At 43.4% G+C, this 17,404-nt stretch overlaps 2 protein-coding genes across 3 annotated transcripts in view; one reads left to right on the top strand and one right to left on the bottom strand.

Annotated features, from left to right (window-relative positions):
• Nucleotides 1–2,194, top strand: part of RIPOR2 (RHO family interacting cell polarization regulator 2) — a 42,353-nt gene extending 40,159 nt beyond the window's left edge. For both annotated transcript variants that reach the window (XM_072328039.1, XM_072328038.1), the window contains exon 22: nucleotides 607–2,194. In XM_072328039.1, coding sequence (XP_072184140.1) covers nucleotides 607–707 — 101 coding nt within the window. In that variant the 3' untranslated portion in view covers nucleotides 708–2,194. The remainder of the gene's footprint in view (nucleotides 1–606) is intronic.
• A 7,205-nt stretch (nucleotides 2,195–9,399) lies between these two features.
• GMNN (geminin DNA replication inhibitor) lies at nucleotides 9,400–14,581 on the bottom strand. The gene is made up of 7 exons (XM_072329371.1): nucleotides 14,487–14,581; nucleotides 13,983–14,046; nucleotides 12,331–12,429; nucleotides 12,008–12,143; nucleotides 11,286–11,368; nucleotides 11,097–11,207; nucleotides 9,400–9,878 (listed from the first exon to the last, which is right to left on the bottom strand). The coding sequence occupies exons 2-7, from the start codon at nucleotides 14,037–14,039 to the stop codon at nucleotides 9,687–9,689; spliced, it is 678 nt and encodes a 225-aa protein (XP_072185472.1). The 5' UTR covers nucleotides 14,040–14,046; nucleotides 14,487–14,581; the 3' UTR covers nucleotides 9,400–9,686.
• Between the last annotated feature and the right edge of the window lie 2,823 nt (nucleotides 14,582–17,404).

The raw sequence follows: 17,404 nt of genomic DNA, 5'->3' as shown, positions 1-17,404 counted from the left end.
TCTTTTTGAGCAGAAATACATGTAAAGCACCTGAATAACACAAAAACAGTTTAAAAGTATATGTACTTAGAAGTGTACAGGAGTGTAACCTCTCCTCCTTGAAGATGTAAGACCAGCTCCCCTTCTGCAACACCTCACACCCTGTCCTCCTGGGCATCCTCTGCTGTTACTTCCTAGCTGACTTAACAGCTCACTGAAACAAATCACGCTTATAAGTTGCCATTAGCCACCACCAAGCCTTCACTTGAGCTGAATGATCTCCATATGCTTATTTGAACAGGTCATTTAAGTAGGACAGTTGTACAGATATTGTCATGTAGCCATACAAGCCATAGCTGCTTCTGTTCTGCTCTAAGTAAAACCAGCAACCCGAAAGGGCAAATTAAGAAATAGTTTGAACATTTTTTTTTCCCCAAGTAATCCTTAAGTTAGTTGGGCAATCACGCTTAATGTTCCAAGTAATTGCTGAAGTTGCCTCCAACAACGTAAGAAACGTTAAGATGGAAAGAAGTTACAGGTAACCTTCTAATAGCAGAGAATCCAATAGTTTAAATGTTGTACGGTAATGATACGGGTTGCTATGATGCTTTAACATGTTGCTTTCAGGTGAAGATGGGAGACTGGCCTATGAACAGCTGGACAAATTCCCTCGGGAATTTGTCAGAGTTGGAAGTCGCCGGGGAACTGAATCTGCCACAGCTTTCTAGGAGAAGAACCTGCCTAAGCGTAACAGCCATGGAAGAGGTTGGAGCTGCCATTAAGCATGGGAAGTAGAATGGAAGACTTGGAAGGAGTGTCCCAAAATGTAGCAATTCACCAATGTTTTAAGGAAAAGCAAAATCTAAACACAACTAAATTGTTGCTGTTGGCTCCTCTCTGCAGCACATGATGGAACAGGAGGATGCTGAGGAACAGTGCTTTCTTGATTGATTTGAAATAACGCAATTGGAGTTACTCAGTGTCGGCAAACTTCTGTGAGTTTTTAGAATCTGGCATCTTCGTATATTTTGCTGAGCATTAATTACGTTTACTTCCTTGAAGTGGTCATGAAAACTTCACACACGTGATGCGTATCTGAAATGGATGAGTAGGAGGCCACTTGAGCAGAACCACAAAGCAGCTTTCTCTCCAACGCCGACCCAAGCGCCTGCTGCCTCGCAGTGTTCCCAGAACACCACCGTGCTGTCTCAGTAATGAAATACAGAGCGAGTTTCTTCAAGTTTTGCCTCCAGAAGCAGCACGATGCAAGCCCCGGGAGGTGTCACTTCAGTGACTCATTCTGAATGCCTCTGCTGGTCTTTTATTTCCTTTCTCTCACCCTCCAGCAATGAACCATCATTAATCCAGAGATTCATGAGGGGGAATCAAATAACCACGTAGGTTTTGAAAAACTAAATGAGAAGGTAAAGTGCATTTATTTATTCCAAGGAGTAGCGATGAATACAGCTAATTGCACGAGTCCCCAAAGCCATTCTGTCCTGCAAGCTGCAAGCAGGATTAGATTTCACACACTCTAATTAGCGGAGGATAGCTCCTATAGAATGACTTCAATACAGAACTGAAACAAACTAAAGCAAACCTCAGAGGCAGTAATAAACAGTGCGAAGTGAATGCGTTTGCTCCCCCACTGCAAGAATGAAAGACAGTGCTTCAAGCTGTTGATTATGAGCCTGAAGATAAGAGAGGAGGTGAACAGAATTTAACAGAAGAGTGTTCCTGTACTGTGTTCATTATGCATGAAATGATATTTAGGTGTCAGTTAATAGTATCCAAATTTGCATAGACTACATAGAAAAGATTGCAAACAATTCACATCAAAAGGAAGCCTTGAGCGCCAAACACATTGGCAGGCAGAAGTTGTTCTGGTTTTTGTTGTTTGTTTTTTTTTATTGTGAATGTTACAATGATGTACATATCTGTATATTTATAAATATATATATTCTTCCTTTAATTAAAAAGGTACATTTTGTACAGTTCAAAATGCTTGTTTACTGAGGGACGTAGACTCTTTATACAGGAGGTGAAATAACCACGTTCTGGTTTTTGTACCACACCTGTCCCATCAGCTGAGTTCTTTCAAGGTGTTCTTTTGTACTGACCTTGCTTTTTTTCCTCCCCCCTTTAGTTTTGTGGCATTTATTTCCTATCACATTTAAGTTATAATAAAGATTATTTTTTAAGTACTGAGCACATCAGTCCATATGTATAAGTCTTTCTTTCTACTGATATCCTGTCCATAGTAAGGCTCACATCACCTTCAAACTACCATGGAAATCACCCCCTCTACCGTAGGTAGCTCAGCACAAACTGCCTACTTGGAAAGGTAGCTGGTAGCTTATGTATAAGCTCATGAGGAATATTAGTCTCTTCAATCCTGATCATCACATGATTTTATGATATTAAAAAGTTCAGCTAAATTGTGCAAAATTACCTGCTAGATTTCCTGCGCTGAAGAAATACTTTTTGTTTCATACCATATGAAGACTTGGATGAACATTAAGATCTATGAGGGAATGGAGTGCACCCTCAGCAAGTTTGCTGATGACACCAAGCTGAGTGGTGCAGTTGATACAGTGGAAGGAAGGGATGCCATCCAGAGGGACCTCGACAGACTGGAAAGCTGGGCTCAGGTGAACCTAATGAGGTTCAACAAGGCAAAGTGCAAGGTTTTGGGCCGGAAGAACCCCAGGCACCTGTACAGGCTGGGAGGAGTTGTCCTTGAGAGCAGTTCAGCAGAGAAGGACCTGGGGGTCCTGATGGACGAGAGACTCAACATGAGCCAGCAGTGCGCTCTGGCAGCTCGGAAAGCAAATGGGATCCTGGGCTCCATCAGGAGAGGGGTGGTCAGCAGGGATAGGGAGGTGATTGTCCCTCTCTACTCTGCTCTTGTGAGGACCCATCTGGAGTACTGTGTCCAGGTGTGGAGCCCTCAGTACAAGAAGGACATAGAGATTTTGGAAAGGGTCCAGAGGAGGGCCACAAAGATGATCAGGGGCCTGGAGCACCTCCCCTACGAGGACAGGCTGAAGGAGTTAGGCTTGTTCAGCCTGGAGAAGAGAAGGCTGCGGGGTGACCTCATTGCAGCCTTTCAGTACCTGAAGGGAACCTACACCCAGGAGGGGAGTAAACTCTTTGAAAGGGCTGACAATAGCAGGACTAGGGGAAATGGATCCAAGATGAAGGAGGGAAGATTTAGGTTGGATGTTAGGTGAAAGTTCTTTACTATGGTTAGGCCCTGGAACAGGCTGCCCAGGGAGGTTGTGGATGCCCCGTCCTTGGAGGTGTTCAAGACCAGGTTGGATGGGGCTCTGGGCAACCTGATCTAGTAAATGTGTATGTTTGGTGGCCCTGCTAGGCAGGGGGATTGGAACTACATGATCCTTGAGGTCCCTTCCAACCTGGGTCATTCTGTGATTCTATGATCTAACATTTGAGCAAGCAAGTAATACACAAAGCAACGAGTATTGCATGAGGGCAAGGAGAACTGCAACATCTTGAGGAGCATAGAAATGGTACAACACTAGCTTGTGTTTTAGTATGCACAACTGCTACAAGTTCATTTTTACTGTTGGCCAAGGGAAGGCAAGTAGCAAGCTGCTTTAGTAACAGAAACAGACACGCAAATCAGAAAGGGAGGAAAAACAGAGGGATGAAACAACACTGAAAGTGACTGCTCTTAGTTGTATCTCTGTAAGGCGAACAAAAGCACGTTAAAAAAAGAAGTAAACTGAAATGGTGTTTTTGAAGCAAGGTGAAGACTGTATTCTCTGTTTGCTTCAAGTGTCTGTGTGTGGGCACCCTTCCTTCCTGTCCCAGAGCATCAGCAAGGAGCACACACTGTTGAAAAAGAAACCTATTCTTCTTACAGCACTAAGGGACATGGAAGTGCCTGAAGATCGAAGAGCCAAAACTGCAGAGAGCATTGGGTCACTCACTGTACAGGTATTGTATTAAATGGAGTTGATGGTGCACACCTGCTTCCGTCTCACTGTAGTTTAAATGACTTTGTTAATGTAAAGCTCATCAGCTACACTATTCTGATCATTAAAAGCCCCACATATACAGCTCACACCGAACAGGTATGAGAAAATTGTGCCCTCAGAGTCAATGAGGAAATCCATAGAAATCAGAGTGCAAACATTGAGACTCAGAGTTCAGTTCCCATTGTGGTACCTGACACTGACAAGCTTGAACCTGGCATATAGATGTATAAAGGCTTGAGGTAACTTTAAGCATTAGTGTTGCTTTATTTACTCTTTTTCTGAAACAAAAAGTCTTGTCCTAACATGATTCGTGACAACATGTAGAGAAGAAAAAATAAAGTCACACTGAGTTTAAGAACTTCAGTCAAGCAGGAACCTGAGAAGTTTCTGCTCAATCTACCTGCCCAGAGCTTCACACTGCCATCCATAATACAACTCCTGGAACTAGCATGCCTCCAAAAAGCCATCTAATGTAGCTTTGCTGTCATATACTGATTATTACTTGAAACATTCAAAGCTAGAAGTCTATAGGATTGCTGGACTGTATATCCTATATATGGACCCCGATTTGCAATCCTACCTGATGATAAGATCCACAGTGCTCCTCTTCAGCTGGCTTAGGTGCCCCAGAGGTATTGCTGTCACTGGGGGTTGGCCTTGAACACAACCAGTCACGTTTCATCACAAGCAGTTGGCAGATCTACAGAGCAGCAGAAAATAGAGTTCTATAGTCATTTCCTCACCCTTATCATTTGCTCAACTATCCTGTGATTACATGAATGGAAACATAAGTTGACAATACAACAATAACAGTTTCTGACAGAATAACAGAGCTGGTAAGAACACAATTCAGCATTGGGAGGAACAGAGCACTGATAACATGAAGGCTTAGTAGGTTTTCAAACCTACTCAAAATCTCCAGTTCTGAAAACAACCTCAGATGGCCCTAATTCACTTCTAATTCACTTCTCTGTGCATTGTCTTAAATACAGCGGACTTTTACGCTGAAATGGTTATTTTTGCTGAGCTTGTTTTCCAGTTAAGACGTTTCTCCTCACATGAGCCCCCTCCACCCCACGATTGCTTGCCTCTGCTCGTCCAGGCACAGCGGTTCCTTCCTGAAACACGTCCAGATTCACAACACTTCAGTCTTACATACCTGACATTCTGACCTCAAGGCACGCACATTTCTCTGTGGAAAAGCGCCAGGACTCAGTAGACGCATCCCACATCTGGGAAACTTTTAAGATCCATCAGCGAAAGATAAAACCGTGGCCACAGGCTGTACAATGAGAAAGAGTCAGCGTGCTGGTCATGTTGCTGCACAAAGGTATTCTATTCCACCTTCTCTAGTTAGGTCCCAGAGCTGATAATTTTGCTTTGCATGACAACGTTCTCTGTAATTTAGCTGGATATGAAACGCCTTTGTCTTTAGTGATGTTTTTCAGCTGTTAGAGAGCTGCGTTTCAGTAGCAAACGAGTTTCCTTACACATCTGAACAGAAATAAAGGGTCAGATGTCTGTGACAGATTTCATTATAAACCCGCACGTAACTTCTACACGCTTGGCGAGTTTTTCCACACACATAGAAAGTTCTCGAACTCCGATAAGACAACTTTAACACACCTATGTTTAAAAGTAATGAGTTAAGGACAAAAAAAAATATGAAACAAGCATTTTAGGCCATTTTTCAACAGCGATGAATGCAGCAGCACAAAGCTCCTAACAGCGCTTCTATAGATTAGTGTATCTGATATAACAGGGAGATATTACTTGACCAAGATCCAATACATCTGCAACAAAGAACACATACAGATTCAGCTTCCAAACCACAGTTCATGTCTCGCAGCTGGTCTTCTCACACAGTCTGGTTTTTTTTCCAGTCACAAAACTAGTCTCTCTGATAATTACCACAGTAGGCATTGGAGACCTCCAGTGCAAGTGTGCTGTATTTACTAACTGATCTGTGTAGTTTTGAAGCTAAGAGGTGTTCTATCACAGGCCGGCCTGATGCTGCACAGTGTGCAGAATACATGAATGGCATGAAAGATTTACTTAGCACAAAGTCCTTATCAACACGAGGAAGGATCCAAGCACTCAAAGAACTGCCTTTCCTTTGTTACTTACGGTCAGAAAACAGCACACGATTTAGATCTAATAAACATCCTTCTTGGCTGTTTCAAGGCAAATGAGACACAAACGCAAGATGAAGATGATGCACGCGAGCCCTGGGCTTAGAGCATTCCGACAATCGTTATATCGAGCATTACAGCTCATGCTGTAGCAATTAGAAAACACTAAAACATGAAAAAGAAGTTCCAAGGGCTGCCTCTACTGAATTGATCTAATTGGCCAAGGAATTGTGCAAGAGAGCTTTATGGCCTTTCTATGGCACTGAGAAAATGTAAACTACTCCAGATGTTGAAAATAACACCACCTATGAACAGTTATAAACTACAAATACATTCAGTTCCGCTGCATAAAAGGTCTGCTATGAAAAGCTAAAACTGTCTCCTCAGATACTACTGCTTAACTGTCTTGGCATGAAAAACCTTCACTGTCTTAGAATCCAGGCAACAAGGTCACTTGAACTCATCGCCCATCTCCCTTGAAAGGAAAACTAGCATTATTCTACAAAACAGTTATCCAGTATCCAACCTGTTAGGGTTGTTTTGTTGTTGTTTCGTTAAGTAGAGCACTACTGCAAGCTAAAGGAAACATCTGCTATGGAAAGGATTATGCTTGGTTCCCTGAGCACAACTGCAAGGTGTGACCTTTTGTTTACTATGTTCCCAGGAAAACGCAATGCCTTACTTTGCTTACCAGGTTCAGGACTAAATGGAAGCCAGACTCCTGTAATGATTCCAACATTCCCATTTAAATCTGCTGTGAGACAGGTGCTAACAGACATCTACTTGGAAACAATAAGATACAGAAGAAACCTAAAGATATCAATCTCATAGCTCTGCAGGTGTTTATGCATGCCCCGAAGCACCTGTTTTGGCAAGGCCTGATAGAAACCCATTAACTAGCATCCCTGATGATTTCAGCCTGCTGAAAATCATGCAGCATTTCATTCTGCATTAAGCTCTTCACAAGGTATCGCAATTGCCACCACCTACATTTAGAGTCTGTCCAGGGAAGGGTACCAAACAACTGATAACATCCCACCCAGGACTAGGAAGCTTGCACTGCCCTCCCTCGTACCTCAGCACTTGGAGCTGGAAATACTTATTTCCTGTATAGACAAGGTCCTCCAAGGTTTTTAAAATGTACCTTTTGCTCATGTAAACGTTTCAAGTTCTGAAGTGTTTACAAGAGAGACATTTGTAAACACCGTATTGGCAAACATCCTGCCTCATCCCTTGGTAAATACCGTGAACCGTACTTTGAAAGCAGACAGCAAGTTTCCTTTTAGAACAGCTCTGAAGTGTGGCTACTTCATCTCCATTAAATTCTCAGCACAGCTGCTGAAGCTTGAGCAAGACTATCCACAGGAGGCTTTAGAAGGATCTAATTACCATAGGGAAGTGGGTAATAACAGCATGAAGTTTAAAGGTAATTGCTGGGTTCTGTGCTTGGAACAGGGTAATGCCAGGCACAGGTACAGACTAGGAGACGAGCAGCTTAGCAGAAAATGACTGGAGATGGTGACAGCAGGCTCAGCATGAGCCAGCAGCATGTCCTGGCAGCCAAGGGCAAACCACATTTTAGGGGGCATTAAACAAAGCTTAGCCCAACAGTTAACAGAAGCAATTCTCCTGCTATACATAGTATTGCTACAGTTCTGGGCCCCACCATGTAAAAAGAAAAGATACTGAAACCTTTGAAAGCATCCAAAGGTAGGCAAAGCTTGTAACAGGGCTGAAAGCTATATCTGGTTAGGAGAGGCTGAGTACACAAGCCTGAGTGGCATCCTTCTGTTTCCTCTCCTCATGACTCAACAAGCTCTGCTCCCTGATCAACAATAACAGAACAAAACAGATGGGGAAGTTCAGACTGGGCATGAATAAAGCATTCTTTACTGTGAGGGTTGGTAGAACACTGGAACAAAGCTTCCTACCAAGGTGGTAAACACCATGGCTGTCAGTGGCTCAAGATGCATTTTGACAATGCCCTCAGCAATGTGCTTTAACTTTAGGTTAGCCACTACAGCTCTCAGGCAGCTGGACTTGATTTCCATAGGTCCCTTCCACCTGAGCTACTTTATAAGCCAACAGTTGTTTTTTAAAGCTTAACTTTTCACCCATGCATCCTAGAAAAGGCTCCTTTAAAAGACAAAGGCAACAATGTAAGAAGACTGCCAAAGAATCATAGAATTACTCACGTTGGAAAAGACCTTGAAGATCATCAAGTCCAACCGCAGCCTCTCTCTTAAAAAAACAACCACAAAACAATACCACAACAACAAACCTCTGCTAAATCATATCCCTGAGTACCACATCCAAACGGCTCTTAAACACATCCAGGGATGGCGATTCAACCACCTCCTTGGGGAGCCCATTCCAGTACCTAACCACCCTTTCTGTAAAGAAGTTCTTTCTAATATCCAACCTAAACTTGCCCTGGTGCAACTTGAGGCCATTTCCCCTCGTCCTGTCACGTGTCACTAGTGAGAATAGACCTGCCCCACTCTCACTGTAAGAACCTTTCAGGTACTGGAAGACAGCAATAAGGTCTCCCCTCAGCCTCCTCTTCCTCAGACTAAACAGCCCCAGCTTCCTTAGTCTCTCCTCATAGGGCTGATTCTCCAAGCCCTTAACAAGCCTCGTTGCCCTTCTCTGGACCTGCTCCAGTACCTCCATATCTTTCTTGTGCTGAGGTGCCCAAAACTGGACACAGTACTCAAGGTGAGGCCTCACCAATGCTGAGTACAGGGGCAGGATGACTTCCTTAGTCCTGCTCACCACACCATTCCTGATACAAGCCAGGATGCCATTGGCCCTCTTGGCCACCTGGGCACACTGCTGGCTCATATTCAGCCGACTGTCCATCAGCACACCAAGGTCCCTTTCCATCTGGGAGCTTTCTAGCTACACCTCCCCAAGCCTGTAGGGTTGCCTGGGGTTGTTATGACCAAAATGCAGGACCCGACACTTGGCCCTGTTGAGGCATAAGTTATGAAGCATAAGTTTCACTAAACCCTAGGATCAATCTCAAGTCTTATTATCCATTCAGTAAATCTTACATCTCACCAACAGCACTTGAGGTTTTTTAACCTCCCCCCCCCAAACTTTTCCTTTCCCCTGTCTCCTCAAACCATTCTGCTCTCTAGAATTCTGGAAAGAGAATAAATCAAGGGAGTTCAGACGTGCCCAGGCAGTCCTCCTAAAAACACTGGCAACTTCCACCTACAGTAGCCACAACTGACTTGTGGAGCTTAGAAGTGGCCATTCCACAACTCAGACCAGACACTGCTTTGGTAAGGCAAAAATTTATTTCAGTTCTCATGCATCATGTCAAACCATTTGATATTTACACAGTTTGAAATACACAGTATTTGCATTTTAAACAAGCAACTAACTGCAGCCTGTAATAAGTTTTACAAGCAGTATAGAGGTACTCCCTGCTACATCATTTCAGTTAAAAGCCACTGTCACACTCCCACAAGAGTTTCTATACCTGAGAAGATTCAGTATATCCTTTCAAGGGGAAGTCTGCAATTAGAATCCACATACATAAGCCTACTTAAGATCACACTTGTCAGTAATTTCCTTCACTTGAAGCAAGTTCTGATACACTCTTCCTTAAGCCACAGGATACTTGTGATGGCCCTTCTGAAGAAGTGCTGTCTGCATCACCTTCAAGGTTAAGGTCTTCATTTTCCTGATTGGATTCATCTAAAGCCAGACTCCCCAGCGTCTCAAGATTATCAGATTCTTGCCCTGTTAGCCTCTAGAAAAACCACAGGAGACAGTATGAATAACCAGAAAAATACTGCATATTAGATTAAACAAGTTATATATATGAAGCATATCTGCTTGAAGATAAATAATCCCTCATAAGAGTATGCAAAGCATTTTCAAATAGAATTAATGCTTCGGCATTATTTCAAGCCTATTAATTCTACAAGCAGCACTCCCTGCATAACAAAAATATCAGGTGGAGCAAGTCAGTCTTAAGACAGATCTAAATAATCACGCTAACCAACTTGAAGATTACTGTGACATTCATGAAGTCACCTTGATCAACTCCTCCAGTCCAATCAGATAACTGAAGTAGCCTGCCAGGCATCCAGCTTCTATCTCACAAGAGAGCTCACTCCAGACACTAACCAACTAGATGATCATTTGTATGTCCGGGTTTCATGGCTGCTTATTTGTTATAGTTCCAGGGCTGCTACAAGCAAGCTATTCCTGCTTCCAGACTCAGCAGCAAGGCTACCAGTGCCCAAGGAACTCTCTCAAAGTACAGCAGCTACTTCCAAAAGTTAATCTGCTGTAGGTCTGTAAAGCACAAAACATGGTTTCCAAAAACTATTCAGCAGCTAATGGAATCACCTTAGCTCATGCAGGTGACAGTTATCTTGCCTGATGAACGGACACACTCTCCCTTGAAATATAGCAAGGTTGTAACTAAGCTCTGGTTCCCAGTTCTTTGTTGAGACCTTCTGCTGATCCAGCATATTTCCCAATTTTTATTTAGTTTGACAACATCAGCATCTGCACTACCAGTTTCATTTAAACAAGCCATTTTACACTTTACAAGTCTATAAGCCTTACAAACAGGCTTTGTACATCAGGCTTTTCTTAGGCCACAAAGTAGCAAAATTAAGTCATCCCAGTGAAGTGCAAATGAACTCTTCCTTTGCACGTCACTATCTCTAACATGTACAGCCTGTTCCTAACAGACAACAGGTTGAATCTTCCTTTTGGAGAACATATCTCCCAGATACTTCCAGCACTGCCACAGGTTCTTACCTAAGTGGAAGGTAAGCAGGGATAAAACTCACTCCCCAGAAAGGCCTTTTATGCCTCTCATCAGAGCCAGCCCATGGAAAGCAGCTCAGACAGTAATCTACATTTGTATGAGCACATAAATGAAGTCATGCTTTGCTAAAAAGCAGCCTTGCAGATGTCTTGTATTTCATCCTACAATGCTACTTTTAATTACCTCTATCATGCTGGTCAAATAATGCACATGTTCAGCCAGTGACATGAGCTCCTCATTTTCCTCCTTCAGGCGGGCAATTTCACCATCTTTCTGTTCAATCTCTTTGTGCAACTGGATTCAACGAAACAAAGTGTTAAAACAGAGGAACAATAGCCAGCGGTACAAAAGTTAGTTGCTTTCACTAGCTACCTTTTCATTTTCTTGAAGCACTTCATACAGCGCCTTCCTCCTTTCTTCAGCCACTTCTTTCCAATATTGAGATGAAGGACTTTCTAAAGTAAGAAGCTACAGTAAGTCCAAGCTAGGACTGAACTCAGATCACCTTAAGGTATCTAACTCACACATAAACATTCCATATACTGCAAGAATAGAAACTGTGTAGTGTCTTCCCCACACATTAGTAGCAAGTTTACAGTGAGAAACAAGTTCACTGAAAAAGATCCCACTTTCTACCAGTGGCTATACAGGCTGAGTCTTCCAGAAGCTGCCCCAGATATTACAGCATGTGGAAGACATGAGTCTTACTCCTAAGTCACTGTCCACGCTAAACATTAACAGACTTCCACTAAACCCATAGTATATCTATATTTATATTTAGTCCTGAGAAACCCATCAGCATTCTACACCAAAACAGACCTTCCTCTTTCAGCTTAGTCACTTGAAAGCCCATAGATAAGCTGAAGCAAACTAACAGTCTTAACACTGCACAGTGAGTTCATGGTAACCAGTACTGGGAGCCACTCTTAACAGCAGATAACTATACTGTATTTAGCATACTACAGAGAGAAAGTACCATAAGCTCCTGCTAAATGCTATAAAAAACACTCATCTGACAACCACGCTTCAAGTTATATCCCAATAGAAGGACTGCATTTTAAGAGTAAGAAAATAGTTCCAGAATTGCCACATACTTTTTATGAGATCTACAGCTTGAATGACATCATCCGCGTTCTCATTTTCTTGCTCTTTGTCCACAGATGGTTCAGCTTTACATGCTGAAGAGGTAAGCTTGTTATTCCACAGTTTCCTCTTGACTGAAGATTTCTTCTGCATGAAGTACAAGCAGGTTTAATACGTTTAAATGTTGCTCTGAAGTTAAGAAAACAATAATATACAAGTTTACAAGTCCAAGCTTGTCCAGGACTGCAAGTGGATGACATGCTTTTTCATTTGAAGCTTAAAAGCACTGCAGTACAAATAGAAACAATTACACATCTACAGGTGATTCTCATACCTCATTATACCTTCCAACCAGGCAACCTTTTGCAGAAGGCTGAATCATCTTAAGAGTCCGTCTTGGGGCAGCACTGCATGCAGGGTCTGTGAGGTACTTCTAAAGAAAGGAAACATTGCTTCAGAGCGTTGTCACACTTACCTACATAAACTGAAACTCAAGTTGGCCATGCTGCCATTAACATAATGGACAGCTTGCATCCTCAAGAAGAGCTGATATTTTAGCCTACTTCCAAGTATTTGCAAAGAAGGGAATATAGTCATTCACAGCAGAGGTGGTCTTATCAAGTCAAGCTCAACCTCTACCCTCAGTCTTTCTAACAGAGCTTGAAGAGGCCACCGGGCAGAAATAACACAACTAAGTTTCAAGGCCAGCTGACATGCAGTGGCACACATGCTACAATTAAAGCTCCCAAAGCCACATTTGACAACAGCAGTATTACAATCTGAAGGGAACAGAAAAAAAAGGCTGCAATAACAAGTTTATTTAGCATAGCCACATTGTTTTATTGGTGGTTTTACTGTCCATGAACACATAAATGGTATTCATTTACACACATTTGTTACTTCAGTTATCCAGAGTGAAGCCACAGCTTCTTTGCTTGGATCCAGACAGGCTATTGTTTTGTATAAACAATATATTTATCACTTTTCTCATGCATAAATACTTATTTCCTACACTAATGCTCTCTGATTGGGTTTGGTTACATGGCCACCATGGGACAGCAAACAATGGCAGAAAACCAAGCAAAAATAGCCAGAATACAATGCTATGCCAGCGTGAGAAAGTCACCGATCCACACCGTGCTCCGTATGACAGGAGCTCACCTTTCCCACGGTAGTTTCTGCCACCGATTACCCTGCTGCTGAACTGCAGGGCAAACACTAACCAATGTGGGAACAGGAATCACACTGTCAGACACTGCTTGCTGCTATTGAGGACCAGCATTCAGTATGCTTTGCCAAGAAGCTATTGACTAATACTTGACTTCACACACCACAATTAAGTAGTTGAAAGTGCAAAAAAAGGCAGACTTACCAAAGACCAACTAAAAAAAAAAAGTTCAGCATAACATCAGATAACTTCTAAACAGTTGCCTCTGTTTAGAAGTTATCTGATGTTATGCTGAACAAAAACCCACCTTTTAAGCTTTTCTATCAACCTCAAGGCAACTAAGGCTTATTAAGGTGGCTTTGGAAAAAAACTGCAGATAAACACACTACAATTACAGTATAATCAAACCAGGATGGCTTCACCTGTAGGCTCACCCCCATGACAGAACCCACTCTGCAGAGCCCTACCAGCCAGACCGATCCAGTAACCAAACTGCAGCAGGCCAGCAGCATCTAGAAGCTTTAAGACAGCCAGCTACCTCAGTCTTCAGCTAATAAATCCTTGTTGTGCACTGAAGAGCACTCATAAGCACATCTGCCCCAACAGAACAAATCCCTCCCAAGACAAGAGAATTAAGTCAGGTGGGAGCACACTGCATTTCTCCAATAGATATATGGCTGTGTCTCTTAACTGCCCAGCTGTGCACACCTTCAAACACACTAAGGTTATTCATAACGCAGGACTTGCCAAGCTGCACCTTGCATTTTCTGCTCGTTACCTGCTCCTGCCTGCTAGCAGCAACACCTCAGAGTTCATACCTGCAGAGATCCAGACGGGTTTTCCACATTCAGGCTTTGTTTCATTTTAGAATTCATCAAACCACTGCAGGATTAAAAAAAAGGATAAACAAAATGAGAATACGTGGCTACAGCTAAGGCCGAAGTATTCTAATCCCACTTCGCAAGCTCTTACAGCGGCACCAAGAACTCGGCCACAGTCACGCGGTTCGGAAGCTCCTTCAGCTGAGGGCTCCACACGCGTTTTAGCCCTACACCAGCAAGATGCCAGAGGCCACCACGAACTCGGCAGCAGCGGAGCCTTCCCACAGCCCTCCCGTAGCAGCCAGGCCAGCAGCAGCCGAGACACCCCCCGAGACGGACCCTACCTGAAGGAACGCACCCCCAAAATGGCGGGAGATGGAACCCCGCCCCCTGCTCCGCGCAGCCAATGGGGAGGCGCGGTCGGAGCCCGCCAAGCTCCAAACGCGGAGCGTGGAGCCCTGCAGCCCCACTCTTCTGCAGCAGCGCGGCGCCCCCACTCACCCGTAGGACACAACAGCAGCACACGCGGAGCGCACAACGAGCTGCCCCTTTCCTGCCCGACCCGTGCCTATAAGCAAGCTCAGGCTATGCCGCCCCTCCCCCGTCCACGTGACCTGCTCTCCGCGCTCCGAGCCAATCGCAAGCCACGCCGGCCGCAACCCGCCGATGGGAGTCGGTGTGAGGGGATAGGCGGGAAGGGTCTGCGTCGGGAAGGTGGGGGGTGAGGGGGGGGCGTACGCACTTTACCACAGCAGTTCTACACCGTGCGGGGCAATGCGTGCTCTCCGGGCTATTTCATAGCTAGCCCTGAACGGCTTTCAGTGTCTTTTCTAGGCAGTATTGTGAAGCGCAATTACAGAGAGATGGTAATGCAGCACGTCGTCTGCTTGGAAATAAACTGTGTGCCGCTTATGAAAACGTCTCAAGGGAAGATATAGTCTGGCAAAATGAAGACGGAATACAGACAACGATGAATGAAGAAGTATTTAAACAAGCATAAGGAAATAAAGCTGATCTTTCTTGCATAAACTTGCTCAGTCTCCCATTGACCCATTTAAAGTTTCCTTGTTCACCACATCCTTTGGCAAGTAGTTCCAGAGCTCAAATAACCGTTGTCTGAAGAACCCTCACCTTCCACTTGGAACCTGATTCCCATTGCTTCGCTTGATGGCCGCAGCCCTTGAACTGGAAAAGATAACAGCTAGTCCTTTCCAACCTTCTCTAGGCTGCTTTTGTCCGTCCATCCCTTCCAGCTCTACTCAATAAGTGAGCTGTTCTGTGTGGAAATGCCTGTTGTCATTCAGATCTTTTTCACTGTGTACAATTGAGACATTTGTTTTTTTCCCCTGTGCATATTCATTGACATTCATTCACACTGGACTTCACTGACTGCCATATTCCACTGTTACTCAGTTCCATAATGCCCTTATGCAGTTTTTGTTTTGGTCAGCCTTCTTCTTGTTATATGAATAAGGTGGTGTCATCTACAGACTGTCACCTCAGCAAGCTTCGTCTTCTATGATAATGGTGCAATATATAATATAATAAGCTCTGATTAAGAAGTCTTGCCAGCATTTTGTTTCAGAAAGATTGGATAAGGGTAAAGTATACATACAGATAGATAGTTTTAGTTTCTAAAACCTTTCCAGAAAAGCAGTTCAGAAGTGGAATAACTGCTTTTGGAAATGCTGGTAATTGGAAAGGGCCAAGGCAATGGGTGATGGCTCGGATGTGACAGTTGTGTTTGTTTTCCTTTTAATCCGCTCCTTGCTGGAGGCACATGATCTGGAGTTTTATTACAAAGGTGCCACTCCTTCAATTTATCCGGCTGAAGAACACGTCCCATAATAAACCATTGTGTTTGAAGAGTTTTCCTTCCTTCGCTTTGAAAAGTTTCTAAAGTATCCCTTCACCGTATCAGAAACAGTGGGAGCTTGTTATTAACGCACTCATTGATTAACTGTGGGAACCACTGTAATTATATTAAACATTAACGAAAAGAGGGGGGAAAAAAAGACAAAAAGGTATCAGTTTACTTTTTTTGGTAGTCATTCTCATTTCTACGACTGAAGGTTACATTTAATAAGAGGGGTTTTTATGTGAAAACCTGTCATAGCCAATAGCAGCAGAATCTACACTTCTTCAGATTGGGGGGAAACACGCTGCATTTCAACTGAAGGGATAGAAGGAAAAAGCTGGGAAAAGAATACAGGGAGAGCCTGGGCTGCAGCAAATTAATCTCCGCTCTTAGTCAACGTCTTGCTCAGTTGCCATCTTCTGAGAGACTCGGCCTTGTGGCAGCTTCTGGGGATTCCTCAGAAGTCCATACGAGGCTCAGAACACCGTGGGCATCCTGCATGTGCTGAGTGCCTACCGCCCTGTTTCCACACAGCTCCTGCTTGCCGAGTGCTCGATGTGCCCATGGAAATCAACCCGCTACCATGCCCTGTGCGACACCAGGTGGCAGCGTGGCCTTGCTTTGCCTAGCGCTGACCCTCCATCACCGCACTGTTCCTGTGGCATTGCCTTGTACATACACGTGTAGTTCGAGATCTATCTTCTTTTTCTTGGTTGATCGTCGTGGAAGGCTGTATTCTAATAAAACTCTGTCCAAAAAAAAGGGTTATGCACACGGCATGATCCAAGCAGGTTTTCTATGGTGGCCGCTGCTCTAAATTAAATAACCCAGAGAATCTGTAATTTCTTTATGTCTAGTAAAAGAGAAGACTGACCTGCAAATAGTGATTAATAGTGCTTCAATGAATTTTTCCTTAGTTAACTACTGTATGAGTTACTTAGACATCCCTTAAAGGATGGTTAAGTCCTAACCTCAGTGGTATATTTACCTTAAAATATAGATACATCATTTGTCTAATGCTTTAGGATTTAAAAATGAATCATCTTTTATAAAGGCTGGAATTGATTCATCTACAGCTGATTGCAATTCTGTTGATTGCCAGTATTTATAATACTGTTTATAGACTCAATAATTAAGACATATTCCAAATATTGCTCTTATTCTTGCAAGCATCTGCTGAGCAAACGCAAAGACTCATTTGGAACAGGACTACATTTGCCAGCCTACTGTACCAGTCTGATACAGACAAATGCATTTGCACAGCACTGAGAACATAAGTTAAAGGTGACACAGCAAAGCAACAAGGAGTCAACTGACTTTCAACATCAAAGCATTTTGCCCAGTGGAATTTGATTCACAGGGACTCTTTCTTTTAATGTTTCAGCCAAAGTTAAGGATCATTATCTCCCTTGCCCAAGGATGTATGGCCCATTTTATGACCAGAGATAGGACACAGGGAAGAGATGAATGAAGCCTCAATGCTGTAGCAATTAACTGTGAGGTGGATATACAGTTATCCACAGCATGCTGTGGGGAACGTTTTCCACATGAAACGTTGCCA

This window comes from Excalfactoria chinensis, chromosome 2 (assembly GCF_039878825.1).
Source record: "Excalfactoria chinensis isolate bCotChi1 chromosome 2, bCotChi1.hap2, whole genome shotgun sequence".
Lineage (NCBI taxonomy): Eukaryota > Metazoa > Chordata > Aves > Galliformes > Phasianidae > Excalfactoria > Excalfactoria chinensis.
Note: the sequence above shows the minus strand (reverse complement) of the source record. Positions and strands in the feature narration are given on the sequence as shown.

Coding starts and splice junctions, on each gene's coding strand:
- GMNN (XM_072329371.1), bottom strand. CDS start 14,039: ATGAATTCTAAAATGAAACAAAGCCTGAATGTGGAAAACCCGTCTGGA. Junction 11,369..12,007: donor AGCTGTAGATCTCATAAAAA/GTATGTGGCAAT, acceptor TTCTTACTTTAG/AAAGTCCTTCATCTCAATAT. Junction 9,879..11,096: donor ATTTGACCAGCATGATAGAG/GTAATTAAAAGT, acceptor TGGTTTTTCTAG/AGGCTAACAGGGCAAGAATC.